Consider the following 18,577-nt stretch of genomic DNA (forward strand, 5'->3'; position numbering starts at 1 on the left):
TGTGTGTGTGTGTGTGTGTGTGTGCACGCGTGTGTGTGTGTACCTGATAGCCCTGTTGGAGTCATCGAGATCAGGGTCTTGGAGGTCACACAGGTCCACCGGCCCCGACTCCAGCATAAGCCCCGCCCCTTTGGATGTCATCACTTCCTCCATATCATCCAGCAGGCCGCTGCCTCTGTCGCCATCCTGATCGTCAAGACCACCCTCTTCCATGACGGCATCTGACTCTGCCCCTGGACTCAGAAGTTCTATCAACCAAAAAACAGATGGTACAGATTAGGTGTGTGTGTGTGTGTGTGTGTGTGTGTGTGTGTGTGTGTGTGTGTGTACTATGGATTGAAACTTGCCTCCGTTTTTAGATATCTCCCCGAGGCAGTTGTTGGGCACTTTGGGAGCACATCTCTTATGACAATTAAACCTACAATCTGAGAGAACGACAGAGAGAGTGAGGTAGAGAAAGAGAGAGAGAGAGAGAGAGAGAGAGAGAGAGAGAGAGAGAGAGAGAGAGAGCGGTAGAGAAAGAGAGAGAGAGAGAGAGCGGTAGAGAAAGAGAGAGAGAGAGAGAGCGGTAGAGAAAGAGAGAGAGAGAGAGAGAGCGGTAGAGAAAGAGAGAGAGAGAGAGAGCGGTAGAGAAAGAGAGAGAGAGAGAGAGAGAGAGAGAGAGAGAGAGAGAGAGAGAGCGGTAGAGAAAGAGAGAGAGAGAGAGAGAGAGCGGTAGAGAAAGAGAGAGAGAGAGAGAGCGGTAGAGAAAGAGAGAGAGAGCGGTAGAGAAAGAGAGAGAGAGAGAGAGAGCGGTAGAGAAAGAGAGAGAGCGGTAGAGAAAGAGAGAGAGAGAGAGAGAGAGCGGTAGAGAAAGAGAGAGAGAGAGAGAGCGGTAGAGAAAGAGAGAGAGAGCGGTAGAGAAAGAGAGAGAGAGAGAGAGAGCGGTAGAGAAAGAGAGAGAGCGGTAGAGAAAGAGAGAGAGAGCGGTAGAGAAAGAGAGAGAGAGAGAGAGAGCGGTAGAGAAAGAGAGAGAGAGAGAGAGCGGTAGAGAAAGAGAATTAAAACCAGCGCATGTTAAGTAGGAGTAAGAAATAATACAGGTGATGGAAAAGTACAGAAGACACTTGGGACGGCAGGAGCCTAGCGGTGAGTAACAACAATGAAAGAAGGACTCAAGACAGAGAATTTGTTGGTCTTTATTGAATATGGAGTAAAAAAAAAAAAAAGATATTGAATCTCAATGAGGTAAGTTCAAACACAATTAGATTATATATTCAAGGGGCGTCTGGGTAGCGTAGTGGTCTATTCCATTGCCTACCAACACGGAGATCGCCGGTTCGAATCGGGGGAAAGAGCAAAAAAAGAAAGAAAAAGAAAGAAAAAACATGACATATTCAATTGAAAAACAAATTAAAATAGTAAAGTGCACACGCATAAGACAAAACCAAAACTAAGCTGTGTCTCAGCTGTTCCAACAGTCCCACCACAGTCACAGTGGTGAGTCCGCGTGGCGGGAGTGTTGGAACAGCTGAGACGCCTATTTTCCAAATGGCGCGTCTCGATGACTTTCAAACCATAAAACACGCTGCACCAGAAGCTGGTCCACCCCAAGGATCGGGTCCCCGGCACAAACAGAGCAATATGGTGTAGCTGTTAAGTGCCAGGGGGACTGCCGTGACTTGTACGACGGGGGAATCAAACAGACGCTGGCCAAGAGGATGATACAACACAGGAGAGCTAACACGTCAGACCAGGACTCCACAGTCTACACCATCTACAGACCAGGACTCCACAGTCTACACCATCTACAGACCAGGACTCCAGTCTACACCATCTACAGACCAAGACTTCACAGTCTACACCATCCACAGACCAGGACTCCACAGTCTACACCATCTACAGACCAGGACTCCACAGTCTACACCATCCACAGACCAGGACTCCACAGCCTACACCATCTACAGACCAGGACTCCACAGTCTACACCATCTACAGACCAGGACTCCACAGTCTACACCATCTACAGACCAAGACTTCACAGTCTACACCATCCACAGACCAGGACTCCACAGACCAGGACTCCACAGTCTACACCATCTACAGACCAGGACTCCACAGTCTACACCATCCACAGACCAGGACTCCACAGTCTACACCATCTACAGACCAGGACTCCACAGTCTACACCATCCACAGACCAGGACTCCACAGACCAGGACTCCACAGTCTACACCATCTACAGACCAGGACTCCACAGTCTACACCATCCACAGACCAGGACTCCACAGTCTACACCATCTACAGACCAGGACTCCACAGTCTACACCATCCACAGACCAGGACTCCACAGTCTACACCATCCACAGACCAGGACTCCACAGTCTACACCATCTACAGACCAGGACTCCACAGTCTACACCATCCACAGACCAAGACTTCACAGTCTACACCATCTACAGACCAGGACTCCACAGTCTACACCATCTACAGACCAAGACTTCACAGTCTACACCATCCACAGACCAGGACTCCACAGACCAGGACTCCACAGTCTACACCATCTACAGACCAGGACTCCACAGTCTACACCATCTACAGACCAAGACTTCACAGTCTACACCATCCACAGACCAGGACTCCACAGTCTACACCATCTACAGACCAGGACTCCACAGTCTACACCATCCACAGACCAGGACTCCACAGTCTACACCATCCACAGACCAGGACTCCACAGTCTACACCATCTACAGACCAGGACTCCACAGTCTACACCATCCACAGACCAAGACTTCACAGTCTACACCATCTACAGACCAGGACTCCACAGTCTACACCATCCACAGACCAGGACTCCACAGTCTACACCATCCACAGACCAGGACTCCACAGTCTACACCATCTACAGACCAGGACTCCACAGTCTACACCATCTACAGACCAGGACTCCACAGTCTACACCATCCACAGACCAAGACTTCACAGTCTACACCATCTACAGACCAGGACTCCACAGTCTACACCATCCACAGACCAAGACTTCACAGTCTACACCATCCACAGACCAGGACTTCACAGTCTACACCATCCACAGACCAGGACTCCACAGTCTACACCATCCACAGACCAAGACTTCACAGTCTACACCATCTACAGACCAGGACTCCAGTCTACACCATCTACAGACCAAGACTTCACAGTCTACACCATCTACAGACCAGGACTCCACAGTCTACACCATCTACAGACCAGGACTCCACAGTCTACACCATCCACAGACCAAGACTTCACAGTCTACACCATCCACAGACCAGGACTCCACAGTCTACACCATCCACAGACCAAGACTCCACAGTCTACACCATCTACAGACCAGGACTCCACAGTCTACACCATCTACAGACCAGGACTCCACAGTCTACACCATCCACAGACCAAGACTCCACAGTCTACACCATCTACAGACCAGGACTCCACAGTCTACACCATCTACAGACCAGGACTCCACAGTCTACACCATCTAGACCAGGACTCCACAGTCTACACCATCCACAGACCAAGACTCCACAGTCTACACCATCTACAGACCAGGACTCCACAGTCTACACCATCCACAGACCAGGACTCCACAGTCTACACCATCTACAGACCAGGACTCCACAGTCTACACCATCTAGACCAGGACTCCACAGTCTACACCATCCACAGACCAGTGGCCACTCTTTCAAGGAGGATGTGCACATCCTTGATAGGGAGGAACGCTGGTTTGAACGGGGAGTCAAAGAGGCCATCTATGTGAAGAGGGAACGACCATCCCTGAACCGAGGGGAGGGCTAAGAGTACACTGGTCATGAAATGGTCTGTGATTGCCAGTACAAATTTTGTGTTGCTTCTGTCCGGTTCAATGGACAAGAAGTCCATACACAGAAGTTGTAAAGGCCTGGTGGTTTTTATGTTTGCCAATGGTGCAACCTTTTCCGGCAGTGCTTTTCTACAAACGCACCGGTCACAGCGCTGCATCTTTTCCCCCCCACATCAGCTGCTCCCCTTCTCTGAGAAGCACTTTGGGTATCGAGAGAAAGTGATATATGAATGTAATCCATTATTCCATCCATCCATTATCTAAACCGCTTATTCAAATTGGGGTCGCGGAATGCTAGAGCCTATCCCAGCAGTCACTGGGCGGCAGGCGGGAAGACACCCTGGACAGGCCGCCAGGCCATCATAGGGTCCACACACACACACACACACACACACACACACACACACACACACACACACACACACACACACCTAGGGACAATTTAGTACGGCCAATTCACCATGTCTGCATGTTTTTGGACTGTGGGAGGAAACCGAAGCACCCACACACACACGGGGAGAACATGCAAACTGCAGAGGACAACCCGGGACGACCCCCAAGGTTGGACTACCCCGGGGTTCGAACCCAGGACCTTCTTGCTGTGAGGCGACTGCACTAACCACTGAGCCGCCCCTAAAAGGCCCGAGCTGGATTCGAACCCAGATCACTGCAGTAAGGACTCAGCTTTATGTGGTACGTGCTCTACCAGGTGAGCCACCAGGGCGCCGGTATTGATCCAAAGCACAAAACGCAAGATGAAGAAAAGGCTATTCTTCCCCACCAGGGGATGAAGTTTGTCTAGTTTGTTCCACAGCGATCGTATGGTAGAGAGAAATATTCCCAGTCGGTCAGTGCAGCATGAACTGTTAATAAAAAAGCATGTACGACCTCCCTTCACCTTGCCTGTAATCATCATGGAATGGTCCATGCAGTGCACAGAAAACCCCTCCGGTTGTATAGCCCTATCAGGTGTATTGGGGCGCAGCCAAGTCTCCAAAGTCAAGTAAATTCATTATTATTGTTATTATTGCTAAGTGACCCATGTCATTGTGACGGCTTTGCAGAACAATAGCCCAGGGCACTTCAGGAGAGACAAGTTGGAAAGTTACAAAACCACGATCTTGGCGTCTCCGGTAAAGGACTCTGTTGTGCCGTTTGAGACGATTTCCAGAAGCAGGGAAATGACAGGCATTTCTTTTCTGACTATCAGAGAGAGTTTTTCTCCACTCTCGATTTGGGCTATGACTTCACCGAGACAGGGGTCAGCTCGCTGTTCATCTCTGATGTCAGATGAGCGTTTGAGCTAAAGCACAGATGTGTGTGCTTTAAGTCCGTCCAGCCAGTAAGATTTTGTATGTGTGAGTACAGTTCAGTCCAACCACACTTGGGGTGGAATAGGTAAGTGAGTGTTATGTTATTCATGATTGCCAACAAAAGGTTCTGTATCCCCAGGGGTATGACTCGCCATCCAGTACTGGAAGAAGTCAAATCCTTGGATGCATTCAGAACTTCTACAAAGGTTTCCCAATCCAATAATAATAATGTAAAAAAAAAAACTGACCAATGCAGGGGAATTCGTGGTTGTCCAGCTTGGAAAATGGTTTTAAGCCTCGGCGCTTATGCTTGAAAACATGTTGTTTGGCCTCGATCCACACGTTTAGAAAGAAAGGCCTGCTCTCGCCAAGAATGCAGCTACAATGACACAAAGCCCTTGGCTCTGTACTCGTAACCAGTTGGCAGAAAAGTGAAAGTTAGGTCGAAGCATCTGACTGGTTAATCTATTGATTAGCCTTAGGTTAATTGACTCTTAATCAAGCTCATCCAAAGATAAATATTAACCCTTTGTTTTCCTCCATTCTCCATTATATATTTAGAAAGCTGTATAGAATTATATTAAATATAAGATATAGATATAAAAATCTTCCTCTCTGTTTCAGGTGGTATATGTCTTCCTCAAGCTCGGGTCCTCTACCAGAGGCCTGGGAGTTTGAGGGTTCTGCACAGTATCTTAGCTGTTCCTAGGACAGCACTCCTCTGGACAGAGACCTCAGATGCTGTTCCTGGAATCTGCTGGAGCCAATCTCCCAGTTTGGGGGTCACAGCCCCTAGTGCTTCTATTATCACTGGGACTACTGTGGATTTCACCTTCCACATCCAATCTAGTTCTTCCGTCAGCCCTTGGTATTTCTCCAGCTTCTCATTCTCTGTCTTCCTGATGTTGCCGTCACTCAGGTTGCTACAGCGATCACTACTGCTGTCTTCTGCTCCTGGTTGACCACCACAATGCCTGGTTGGTTAGCCAGCACCTGCTTGTCAGTCTGGAACTTAAAGTCCCACAGGATCTTTGCTCTTTCATTCTCAACCACCTTTGGTGGTGTCTCCCATTTGGACTTGGGGACTTCCAGTCTGTATTCAGTACAGATGTTCCTGTACACTATCCCAGCCACGTGGTTATGACTTTCAGCGTACGCTTTCCCAGCTAGCATTTTACACCCTGCTACTAAGTGCTGGACTGTCTCAGGGGCATCTTTGCATAGCCTGCATCTTGGGTCTTGTCTGGTGTGGTAGACTCCTGTCTTAACCGATCTGGTCCTGAGTGCCTGTTCTTGTGCTGTTTTCAGTCCAGCCTTTTCTAGCCACTGAGAATTTCTTGATATCAGCCACGTCTTCTATCAGTCGATGGTACATCCCATGGAGAGGCTTAGTTTTCCATGATACCTCCTCTTCTTCCTCCCCACTCTCTGTCTTCTGCTTCCTGAGGTACTCACTCATATAGGATTTATATTTCATGCTCTAACCATTTTATACTTGATCAACCCTGGCTACAGAATCAAAGAGAGAGAGAGAGAGACATTGTATAATCTGTTTTTTTAAATTCTTTTAAATCTCAAAAAACTTTTAACGATGAACATTTAAGATACATCTGTGCATCCATTCATTATTCATCCACCCGCCCCTCTGTCCATCTTTCTATCCATTTGTACATTTTTTTTAATCAATTTTCATTTGTTCATGACCTCTATACCCTCAGCCCTGCCCTTTTCCACATTCACATAGTTCACACATTCACACCTTCAAACTGACAATTACAACCACAGTCCTATAAGTCCTCTACTATTTGTACTGGTCAGCTCCCAGTGACTAATGGTAAAAGACTGTGGCTGTATTGGTCAGCTCCCAGTGCCCATCACAGTCCTCTACCCTTGGCCACAGGGAGCTGATCAGTATAACAACAGTTGTCTAGCAGTGGTCACTGGGAGGACCAGACTAAATGGAACAGTCACCTTTGCACTGCAGGCCCTGTCTGAACAGGCCTTTGAGGAGCTTCTTGCAATGCTGGCAGACGGTGGGTCGTGTGTAGGAGTGGATCAGGAAAGTGTGGGGAACTTTGACCTTTGACAGCAGGATCTTGTCTAGTTCGATCGGACGGCCGATATAGGACTGGGAGCTGCAGCGACGCTCCCGCCCAGGGAAGTAATCCGATTGGTTCTTCTGTGGAGCGCGCAGGACACAAAGAGAAAAAAGAGATGCTGTTTGGCGAGGCTGAACCAGAATATCTGAATATTTGCATAAACTACTCGTTCAGCAGTTTGGTATCCGAACATAATATCAGTATTTGGATGCTTCATTTTTATTTTTTTTTATTATTTCCTCCACAGCCAAGTCAGGTTTTACGTCCTTGACTAACTATCCTGTAACGTAGCCTGGGACAACATCCAAATGAGTCGAGTCCTTCCGAAAACAGATTTATTTCAATGCAGAAAAGAACAGCAGATTATTGAAACAAAGAAAAGGAGAATCTCTGCCAACACAGTGGCAGAGATTCTTAATGTGCATTCATGTGAAGGGGAGTGGAATCCTGATAGGGAGTCAAAATTTGGCACGACACCCGGTTGGTAACCTGCTAGCTTAAGTAACTAGGCTACTACTGGCGTACATGACTAAGATAAAATTGGCATTACTGTCAAAATATATAAGCAAAAGTAAAGCTACCTTTTCAAATATGATTCTGTCTCAGTGCCAAGTGTTTATGCTCCTTGGTTTGTAATTTGACGTCTCAAAACGACGACGACCATGTGAACCCTTCCTGTCCAACCACCAGCTGATTCGTGACGTTAGCTACACGCAAGTGTAAAGCTGAGGTTGCATTCATTATCGGTGAACACACATACGGCTTGATTTGTTTTTATTGTCCAATTTATTTCAAACAAAGATTCTGATATTCCTTCAGGAAATGTGCAGAATATCCAATGCTTGGAAAAAAAAGGATTCAGCCCTGGTGTTTAGCAGTACAGTGGCAACAATCTTTGGACCGATAAGTTTTGGACGTGAACTGGTCAGTGCCCCCCCCCCTTTCTCCCCAATTGTATCCAGCCAATTAGCCTACTCTTCCGAGCCGTCCTGGTCTCTGCTCCACCCCCTCTGCTGATCCGGGGAGGGCTGCAGACTACCACATGCCTCCTCCCATACATGTGGAGTCGCCAGTCACTTCTTTTCACCTGACAGTGAGGAGTTTCACCAGGGGGGCGTAGCGCGTGGGAGGATCACGCTATTCCCCCCAGTCCCCCCCCCCCTGAACAGGCGCCCCGACTGACCAGAGGAGGCGCTAGTGCAGCGACCGGGACACATACTCACATCCGGCTTCCCACCCGCAAACACGGCCAATTCTGTCTGTAGGGATGCCCGACCAAGCCGGAGGTAACACAGGGATTCAAACAGGCGATCCCTGTGTTGGTAGGCAACGGAATAGACCGCCACACTGCCCAGATGCCCCAGTCTGTTAAGTGTTTTACTGCCCATTTCAGGACAGAACCGGCCCAACATATGAGAGCTGGTTAACTTTTGCAAAGTGTCTGGTAGCCACCTAGCATTAACATTTACAAACATCTAATGAACCTTATACCAATACTAGTACTAATTAATACTAGTACTAATTAAAACAATACATTCACACTTTTTATAAATAGAAAATCTCCAAGTGCGATATACAATTACTAGGGGAAAAAAACAGAAAATCAAGCAAAAGAGAAAAAAAAATAAACCTGTCTAGAAGAGTAGATAAGATATACCCAATGCTAGTTTGCACATCCAGATTTTTCTAAAAAATTTTAAAAATCTTTTTACTGATTTTTGAACCAGTGTTGCATACAAAACACTGTTATACATACAAAATGTCCAACTGAACTGGCTTCATACATATATAAATAGAAGCTATTATAAAATTTTCTACTTTTAAATATCGTCAGTCATGGACAGGCCGTGGTCTGTTCTCTAACAGAGTACTTTCACTGCGGTGGCTTTGGTGTTTTATACGGAGCCCCTGAAGGGACATGTGACACATTTTATCTCTCCCCCCCCCCCCCCGAGTTTAGGAGAGAAACTTACCTCCATACTGGGACTGACTGGGGACTGGAGGGAGAGAGAGACAGAGATTGACAAAAGGAGGAAGTTTACAGTTGACTCATTAAGATGACATCAGAAGCTCAGCAGTAGAATATTATTCAAATGTTGTTTTCATCAAACACATTACAGACAATACTGATGAGGTCAAAGATCTGCTCCTGTGATAATCAGAGATCAAGACAGCATTCTCCTTGTCACACACACACACACAGTTCCATTTGTATAATCAGCCGAGTGTGGTTTATAACATCTTTTAGCAATGTTTGCTGGTATTAAGGGGCAGGTTGATTATAATGAAACTTTATAATAAAATTTTATTCATTCATTTATTCGTCATCAGCTGCTTCTCCGGGGTTGGGTCACAGTGGCAGCAAGCTAAGTAGGGCACTCCAGGCGTCCCTCTCCCCAGCGATGTCCTCCAGCTCCTCTTGGGGGATCCCAAGGCGTTCCCAGGCCAGATTGGACATGTAGTCCCTCCAGCGAGTTCTGGGTCTACCCCGGGGTCTCCCCTCAGTTGGACGTGCCCGGAAAACCTCCAAAGGAAGGTACCCAGGAGGCATCCTAATCAGATGCCCGAACCACCTCAACTGGCTCCTTTCGATGGGAAGGAGCAGCGAGCTCCTCACCCTATCTCTAAGGCTGAGCCCGGACACCCTACGGAGGAAACTCATTTCAGCCGCTTGTATCCATGATCTCACCCTTTCGGTCACTACCCAAAGCTCATGACCATAGGTGAGGGTCGGAACAAAGACTGACTCATAAATGGAGAGCTTTGCCTTCCAGCTCGGCTCCCTCTTCACCACAACGATCCGGTACAACGTCCGCATTACTGCTGATGCTGCACCAATCCACCTGTCAATCCCGCTCCATCCTACCCTCACTCATGAACAAAACCCCGAGATACTTGAACTCCTTCACTTGAGGCAATCAACTCATCCCCAACCGGGAGGGAGCAATCCACCATTTTCCGGTAGAGAACCATGGTCTCAGACTTGGAGGTGCTGACTCTCATCCCTGCCATTTCACACTGAGCTGCAAATCGCCCCAGTGCGCGCTAATAACATTTTATTTCCAATGAATTTAGGGAGTCGGTTTGGGTTAGGGCAACAGTAGGATAAATTATAAATCCCAGGTATCACAAGCTACAGATAGCGAGTTGGGTGATGACGAAATGACCTTATATCTCGGTGTAGTCTCTGTGTGTTCTCCAGTTGGACCCTCAGCACCAGAGTGACGGACCCTGGGCAGTCTGGGGGCCGTAATGTGAACACTGCTGCAGGGTACTGACCAGTAAGGCATCATCGTTGCAGCTGTGCGGGGAGGAGGGCTCGGCGGAGGTGGGGCGCGTTCCAGCTGTCATGGTAACCAGGCCTGTCAGTGAGACATTGGACAGGCGACGCCTCTTCACGCCGCTGCAGTTGTTCGGAATCTTAAAGGCACAGCGCTTATGATAGTTCAGCCCACATCCTGGAGAGATACAGACAGATAGAAAGAGAGACAAAAAAAGCGGGGGTAGTCACTGAGAGACAGAGAAACAGACAGTCAGAACGAGAGACACAATGCTTATCATGGGAGGCTGTCCTAAGCCTCCTACAGACTGTGTGATATGGGCCGTCTCAAACGACAGATGACCAAACGTGGCGATATCTTGGGTCGCGGCTCCAAAACGGTGGTCCTACGTCGCACTGTGAGACAGGTTCAAAGACGGCCGTTATTAGTTGCGATCGAAGATAACCTGGGACAAAAGTCTGCCAGTGTCAGACACGTAGGATGACCATCTCACAATGTGACTGCTGCTACGACCTACGTCTGCTAACCAATAGAAATGCAGCAGGAAATGACGCACTGATCAACGCGACGCAGAATTTTTGCTGGCGCTAAACACAAACAAGCTGTTAGCATATGTGACCCAAATGCAATGGATTCAACAAAACGAGCTACAACGAGATAACAAAACGAGCTAATAAAACGAGCAACAAAACGAGCTAACAAAACGATCAACAAAACGAGCGACAAAACGAGCTAATAAAACGAGCAACAAAACGATCAACAAAACGATCAACAAAACGAGCAACAAAATGAGCTAACAAAACGAGCTAACAAAACGATCAACAAAACGAGCTAACAAAACGATCAACAAAACGAGCTAGCAAAACGATCAACAAAACGAGCTAACAAAACGAGCTAACAACGAACTAAGACGAGCAACAAAACGAGCTAACAACGAACTAAGACGAGCAATAAAACGAGCTAACAACGAACTAAGACGAGCAACAAAACGAGCTAACAACGAACTAAGACGAGCAACAAAACGAGCTAACAACGAACTAAGACGAGCAATAAAACGAGCTAACAACGAACTAAGACGAGCAACAAAACGAGCTAACAACGAACTAAGACGAGCAACATAACGAGCTAACAACGAACTATGACGAGCAACAAAACGAGCTAACAACGAACTAAGACGAGCAACAAAACGAGCTAACAAAACGAACTAAGACGAGCAACAACAGCGCTGCGGCGGCTGTTGGATTCCTGCTCGGCGTCATGTTGCTCTACCAGCGGCGTAGGTTGATTACGCGCGCTGATGCGGCACGCGCGCTGATGACGTTTTTATGGCCTTGCGTCGTAGCCCGCGATTCAGTAGTGTTATCGTACAGTCTGCACACAGATCCACTTCTAGGACTGCTGAAATCGCACAGTCTGTAGGAGAGGCGTAGCCATTGAAACACTTGCGCGCACCTCCCATATTAATGCACAAGTCCAGACCACACACACACACACTTGCTTGCTTGCAGGTTGTCCATCGTGCCCGATGATGACGATCTTCTTCTATTTGTGGGTCCTTTGGTGGCTGAATAGTCCGATCCTGGATGCACAGTTGCGGTTGCAGACCGGGCATGTAAAAGTGGTGCTGGAGGGGGTAGGGGTAGCTTTGCGAGCATGTCTCTTCGCACGCTTTGCTACACGGTGTTGTGTGCGCTGGTTTTCCATGTACTTCACTCCCTCTGAGAGGTGAGAGCGCCAGGTTGTGCGGCAGAAAGCAAGTTCCTCCAAAGAAGAGGGGTTGATCTGACATCTTTTTAGTGTGGTCTTCATTTGGTCTTTGAACCGCTTCTTCTGCCCACCAGCAGTGCGTTGGCCAAGGTGTAGTTGGCCGTAGAGGACTTGCAGCTGCAGCTGCCTGCCCGCTCCAACACCTCTGTGTGTGGCACCCTGTCCTCCCAAGTACTGCCGAGGATCCTCTGGAGACATTTTACATGGAAGGCCTCCAGGCTTCTGAGATGGTGGCTGTAGATGGTCCATGCCTCACATCCATAGAGTAGTGTGGAGATGCACACTGCTCTGTAAACAAGCACTTTAGTGTGGAGATTGAGGTTGCTGTTTTGGAAAACCCTTCTCCTTAGACGGCCAAAAGATGTTGAGGCTTGTTTGAGGCGGTGCTGAATCTCATCGTCCATTGTGCAGGTGTCAGATAGCATACTTCCCAGATATTTGAAGGCAGGAACAGTGGCCAGTTGTTGCCCTTCTGCTGTGAAGGTTGTTGGGTGGTTTGGGAGGCCAGCAGTCAACTGACAGATTACCTCTGTCTTTTGGGTGTTAATAATCAGTCCCATTCTCCTGTATGCAGTTACAACTGCCGACAGAGTGTTTTGTAGAGCTTCTGGTGTGTGAGCTACCAGGGCACAATCGTCGGCATACTGTAGCTCAATAATGGTCTCAGAGGTCAACTTGGTGGTTGCCTGAAACCTCCTGATGTTGAATAGGTTTCCATCAAGCCTGAAGTCAATGGTAACTCCAGCCTGCTTCTCCAGCCTCCTTCGTAACAGTGTTGTAACAGAGGCTAAGAAGATATTGAACAGGACTGGGGCTAGCACACAGCCTTGTCTGACTCCAGTCTGCACACCAAAGGGCTCAGAACTGCGGTTCCCCACCACCATTCGGGCCATCATTCCTCAGTGAAACTGTCCAAGAATGGTAAGAAACTTGGGTGGACATCCAAATTTCTTCGGGACTTGCCACAGCAGGTCCCTGTTGACTGTATCAAATGCCTTTGAGAGGTCTATGAATGCTATGTATAGATCCTTGTGCTGTTCTCTGCATTTCTCCTGGAGCTGGCGTGTCACAAAGATCATGTCAACGGTCCCTCTATCCTTTCGGAAGCCGCATTGTGACTCTGGTATGACCTGTTCGGCTACTGCGAGTGTTAAGTCTGCGGAGCATGATCTTGGCTAGAGCCTTTCCTGCAATGGCCAGCAGTGAAATACCCCTACTGTTGGAGCAGATGGATTTGTCTCCTTTGTTTTTATAAATGGCCACAGTGTTGGCATCTTTCCACTGTTGGGGGACACACTCGCGACTCCACACCTCAAGGATATAGAGATACAGTGTCCTCGTACAGAGGTAGCCTCCTTCCTTGAGGATTTCAGCTGGAATATTATCAGGTCCAGGGGTTTTGTTGTTTTTCAGGGTCTTGACTGCATGTAGGATTTCTTTAAAAGATGGTGGGAGGTCTAGGTCTTGCAAGGTAGGCTGTTCAGGGAGTTCTGCCAGTACAGTTGAGTCCACTGGGGTGGGCTGGTTGAGCAGGGTGTTAAAATGCTCGGCCCACCGCTCCACTAACAGGGCCTGATCCTTGATGAGAGTTGTTCCATCAGCGGACCTAACGGGTGTCAGGGAGCAGTTTCTGGGGCCATAGATGGCCTTAACTGCATCATAGAAACCATGCATGTCATTCCTGTCTGCATGAGCCTGGATTTCGTTGGCTTTCAAAATCCACCACTCATTTTGCAGTTTCCGCAGAGTTGCTTGGGCCTCAGAGCAGAGCTCTTACCATTTTTTCTTGAGAGGTTGGGATAGTGGGTTGCTGAGGGCAGCTCTGTGTGCCTTATGCATGTTGTCCAGGAGGGTGGAGATCGTTCCGGCATTGTCATCAAACCAGTCCTGATGTTTCTTGGTTTTGAAGCCAATGGATTGGGCTGCATTGTCAAAGAGAGTGGTGCTCAGAGAGGTCCACTTTTCATCCATCCCAGACTCTGAGTTGATCAGCTGTTCAATGTCAACTAAGTTGTCGGCTAGAGAACGACGGAAGGTGTTTCGGGTGTCGCTGTTGGATAGTCTGGCGCAGTGGAGTGGTTTCTTTTTTGGCCCAGATTGGCGTCTCAAGGGTCGGACATGTACTCTGACTTTTGTCAGGATCATACGGTGGTCTGTCCAGCAGTCTGCTCCTCGCATAGCTCTTGTAAGGAGCACGTCTTTAAGATCAACCCGCCTCACGATAGCATAATCAAGCAGGTGCCAGTGTTTGGATCTGGGATGCATCCAGGATGTCTTGTATTTATTCTTTTGTTGGAAAATGGTGTTTGTGATGGTGAGGTCATGTTCCGAGCACAGACTAAGAAGTCTTATGCCATTGGGGTTGACTTTTCCAATGCTGTGGGCGCCAATCACTTCATTCCAATTTTGCAAATTCTTCCCAACTCGGGCATTAAAATCACCAAGCAAAATGACTTTGTCGCTCCTTGGGATGTTGATGAGTATATCATCGAGTGCCAGGTAGAAGCGATCTTTCTCTTCATCATGAGATGGTAAAGTTGGAGCATAGGCACTTATCAAGGTGATGTATCGACATTTTGCAAGGGGTATACGGAGAGTCATAAGCCGCTCATTAATGCCCACTGGTGTTTCTTCGAGTTTGGGTAAGAGACTGTTCTTAATTGCAAAACCAACTCCATGGATGTGTTGACCTCCTAGGGGGTATCCTTTCCAAAAGAAGGTATAGCCCTCTCCTACTTCGTTGAGCGAGCCCTCTTCAAGGAGCCTGGTCTCACTGAGTGCCGCCACATCCACACAATAGCGCTTCAGCTCGCTAGCAATAAGTGCTGTTCTGCGTTGAGGTCTGTCCGTACCATGGCTGACGTCCAGGAGTGTTCTTATGTTCCATGCTGCAAATCTTAGTGGTATAATGTTTGTTTTTCGACCGCATAGCGGAATGGCCCGGCAGGTGCGGTTTCCTGCCCAGGCGCAGTGTTGAGTGGGCAATTTTTGGGCCACCTTTTCTAAGCCGTTCCCCGAAAGGGGTGAGCAGTGCGGTCCCTAAATAGGGCTGCTCAGACGCACAGGGGTCTGCCGGAAACAGCTGCCACTCAATCCCAGCTGCTAATGACCGTTGCCCGGTGCCGCTGGCGTGCAGAGTTCCAACTAAGAGCTCCCAGCTCATTCAGACCTGCTCCCGTCATTGGATACTCCATCGCCGCCAGACTTTGTGAGGTCGGGGACTCAGATAGCAGAAGATACCTGCGCAGAGATGGTTTTTAAAGTGGCATGGGGGGTGCGCTTCTCCCAACGCCACATGACTTGATTGTAGAGGAGATGGTTCCGATGGCAAGGGGGATCCCTAGACGACCGGCACCTCCACACAACTGCAGGGGGCTGCCGGAAATCCAGTTTTTCGGAAACCGCCTCAAAGCGTGCCGCCACAGCTTGCTTTTCTGTTAGGGGTGAGGTCCCTTAGCCTTATGTCTTCCAGACTCACCCACAAGGCAGCGGGGCAGTGGTTGATAGGTGTCAGGGCGTGTCCACCAGGGTGGGCCTGCACACCATATCTCTGGGGCCCACTGCTGCTCCGAGATCCCCCGCCAAGTTAGCCTGGGGCCGCAAGACCCCAGTTACCATGTGTGGCCACGGGGAGGCCTGGCAGGAGTCTTGGTGAAGGAGAGGCTATGTACTGGCAAGGGAAGGCTTACATGCTAGCATGCTGCCCTATTCGCCACAGAGGCTAGCCAGCGGCAGCAAGCTAAGGGCAGGAGGGACACAAGCGGGTTGGAAGAACACATGCACCTTCCCTCCAACTACACACTGCTGCACTAGACGCATCACAACACCCTGTGTGTATGTACACACACACACACACACACACACACAATCTCTCCCACTGACACACATAGACACACAATCGTTCTCTCTCCCTCCCTCTCTCTCTCTCTCTCATGCACACACACATACAATCTCTCCCACTGACACACACAAACACACACAATCTTGTTCTCTCTCCCTCTCTCTCTCAATTCAATTCAATTCAATATGTGCTTTATTGGCATGACATATGTTTGTACATATTGCCAAAGCATGTAAAACAACAACACAACACAACAATGATTATAATGACAGCAACAACAACAATGATTATGATATCAAACAACAACAGTAGCAACAGGTGCCGCCCCCCACTGTCTCTCAGGTTGTGGCAGGAGAATATAAATCTTGCTGCAATGCTCGCCGCTGCCCCCCTCCCAGGACCCCCCACAGCTTACCTGCGTCCTCCATGTCCTGCTACTCTGGAGTCACATGTCCCAGCTCCTGGACAAAAGCCCGGCGCTGTTTTTCACATGGGTCACATTTAAGGAGGAAGTGCCCCTCTGTCTCCACCTCATCTGTCCTGCACTGACCACATGATCGTTGCTCTTTTGGCAACCAGGTCTTCTTGTGTCTCCCCTTTTCAGTGGCTAGACTGTGGTCACTGAGCCTGTCTTTGGTGAGGGTCTGTCTCTGCTTCCTGTCTCTGACAGTTAAGAGGTTGTTTTTAGGGCCCGATAGACTTCTAGTTTCAGACGAGAAAAAGAGAACAAATCTCTCTGACCAAGGCACTCCGTGTAATTGAAAATGTCTTTATAGAAACTTGGACATATCCAAAAAGGACCTAAAAATGCCCACGCGTAGCGGCTCGGGCCTTCTTCAGGGCACAGTGAGACAAAACAGGGGTGAATGGTTTTTTTGTGCAGCACAGAGCACAGGTGGTAGCTGCTTGATTGGATCTGAAGTCTCTGAAGTCTCAAAATCGGTCTGACCTCTTAAAGAAAAAGAAGAAAACTAATGTGGTTAAAAACAATCCCAGACCATGCTTCATCACACAATACAGCCGCTGTGCCTCCAGGGTGAATCAAATAATCAGGTCCAATTGGAGAATGATTAATAGTGATCCACTTCTAAAGGACATTTTCCCAAATCCACCTATGACAGTGCTCAGAATAGCACCTTCTATAAAAGACAAACTTGTCAGGAGTTAGCGGCCAGGCTCCAAAGAAAAAACATGGTCGCATAAAGACCTTTGGGGGACTTATAAGTGTGGGTCATGTAAACACTGTGTGGGTGTCATTCAGTGCAAGACATTCCTTGACCTGAAAACCCACAAAGAACACAAAACCAGTGGCTTTATCAGTTGTAATGCTGAGTTTGTTGTGTATCGCCTACAGTGCCCATGTGGGTGCTTTTACGTAGGTAGGACAAAGAGGAAATTAAAAGAAGGTTTTTCTGAACACAAATATGCAATAAGGATCAACAATGAAGATTATCCAATGGCCAAACACTATAGAGAAATGCACCATGGCGACCCTTCATCCTTAAGAGTCCGGGGTATTGAGATGATACAGAAACCTGTACGTGGGGGGGATAGATGGGAAAAGTTGCTGCAGCAGGAAACTTTTTGGATCTGGAATTTTAAGGCAATGGAATATCCCGGTTTGAACGAGGAGATAGACTATAGGCCTTTTTTGTAAAAATGTCTAATTTATAGTCTACTGTCTTTCCGAGTCACTGTGAACATGTACCTTTATTGTGATATAGTTGTGGGGGTGTGTGTACACTTAATCTGTGTTTTTGTTTTCTCTTTACAATGAACTGTGTTTGGCATGTGACTGCTCTCTAGGATCTGTGTGAGGGGCGGGGCTTAGCAATTGGTTGATCCAGATCCAATCAAGCAGCTACCACCTGTGCTCTGTGCTGCACAAAAACCATTCACCCCTGTGTTGTCTCACTGTGCCCTGAAGAAGGCCCGAGCCGCTACGCGTGGGCATTTTTAGGTCCTTTTTGGATTTATCTAAGTTTCAATAAAGACATTTTTAATTACACGGAGTGCCTTGGTCAGAGAGATTTGTTCTCTTTTTCTCATCTGAAACTACTAACCTTGGACCAAAGAGCACCCAACACATATATTACTTAACTACAGAGAGGACTGAGCACGCCACTGACTCCAAACATATGCAGACTTCTAGTTTGTTTTGAGTTTTGATTTCAGCGGTCCAATGTTTCACATAATTGTTCTTGCTTTGTTTTATAGCCTGATTTATCCTCATGTTGGTTTGTTTTATAGCTGATTTATCCTCATGTTGGTTTGTTTTATAGCTGATTTATCCTCATGTTGGTTTGTTTTATAGCTGATTTATCCTCATGTTGGTTTGTTTTATAGCTGATTTATCCTCATGTTGGTTTGTTTTATAGCTGATTTATCCTCATGTTGGTTTGTTTTATAGTCTGATTTATCCTCATGTTGGT

The 18,577-nt window shown here is 47.8% G+C and overlaps 1 protein-coding gene across 2 annotated transcripts in view; it reads right to left on the minus strand.

Moving 5' to 3' along the window:
* The window catches only part of prkd1 (protein kinase D1), a 72,087-nt gene that overhangs the window by 37,412 nt on the left and 16,098 nt on the right, over positions 1-18,577 (minus strand). Inside the window, exons 4-9 of one of the 2 annotated variants that reach the window (XM_056295874.1) lie at positions 10,536-10,714; positions 9,230-9,253; positions 7,746-7,748; positions 7,129-7,336; positions 348-425; positions 44-248 (exon numbers count right to left, since the gene is read on the minus strand). In XM_056295874.1, coding sequence (XP_056151849.1) covers positions 44-248; positions 348-425; positions 7,129-7,336; positions 7,746-7,748; positions 9,230-9,253; positions 10,536-10,714 — 697 coding nt within the window. The remainder of the gene's footprint in view (positions 1-43; positions 249-347; positions 426-7,128; positions 7,337-7,745; positions 7,749-9,229; positions 9,254-10,535; positions 10,715-18,577) is intronic. The other variant, XM_056295875.1, reaches the window with a different exon arrangement.

This window comes from Lampris incognitus, chromosome 16, assembly GCF_029633865.1.
Source record: "Lampris incognitus isolate fLamInc1 chromosome 16, fLamInc1.hap2, whole genome shotgun sequence".
NCBI lineage: Eukaryota > Metazoa > Chordata > Actinopteri > Lampriformes > Lampridae > Lampris > Lampris incognitus.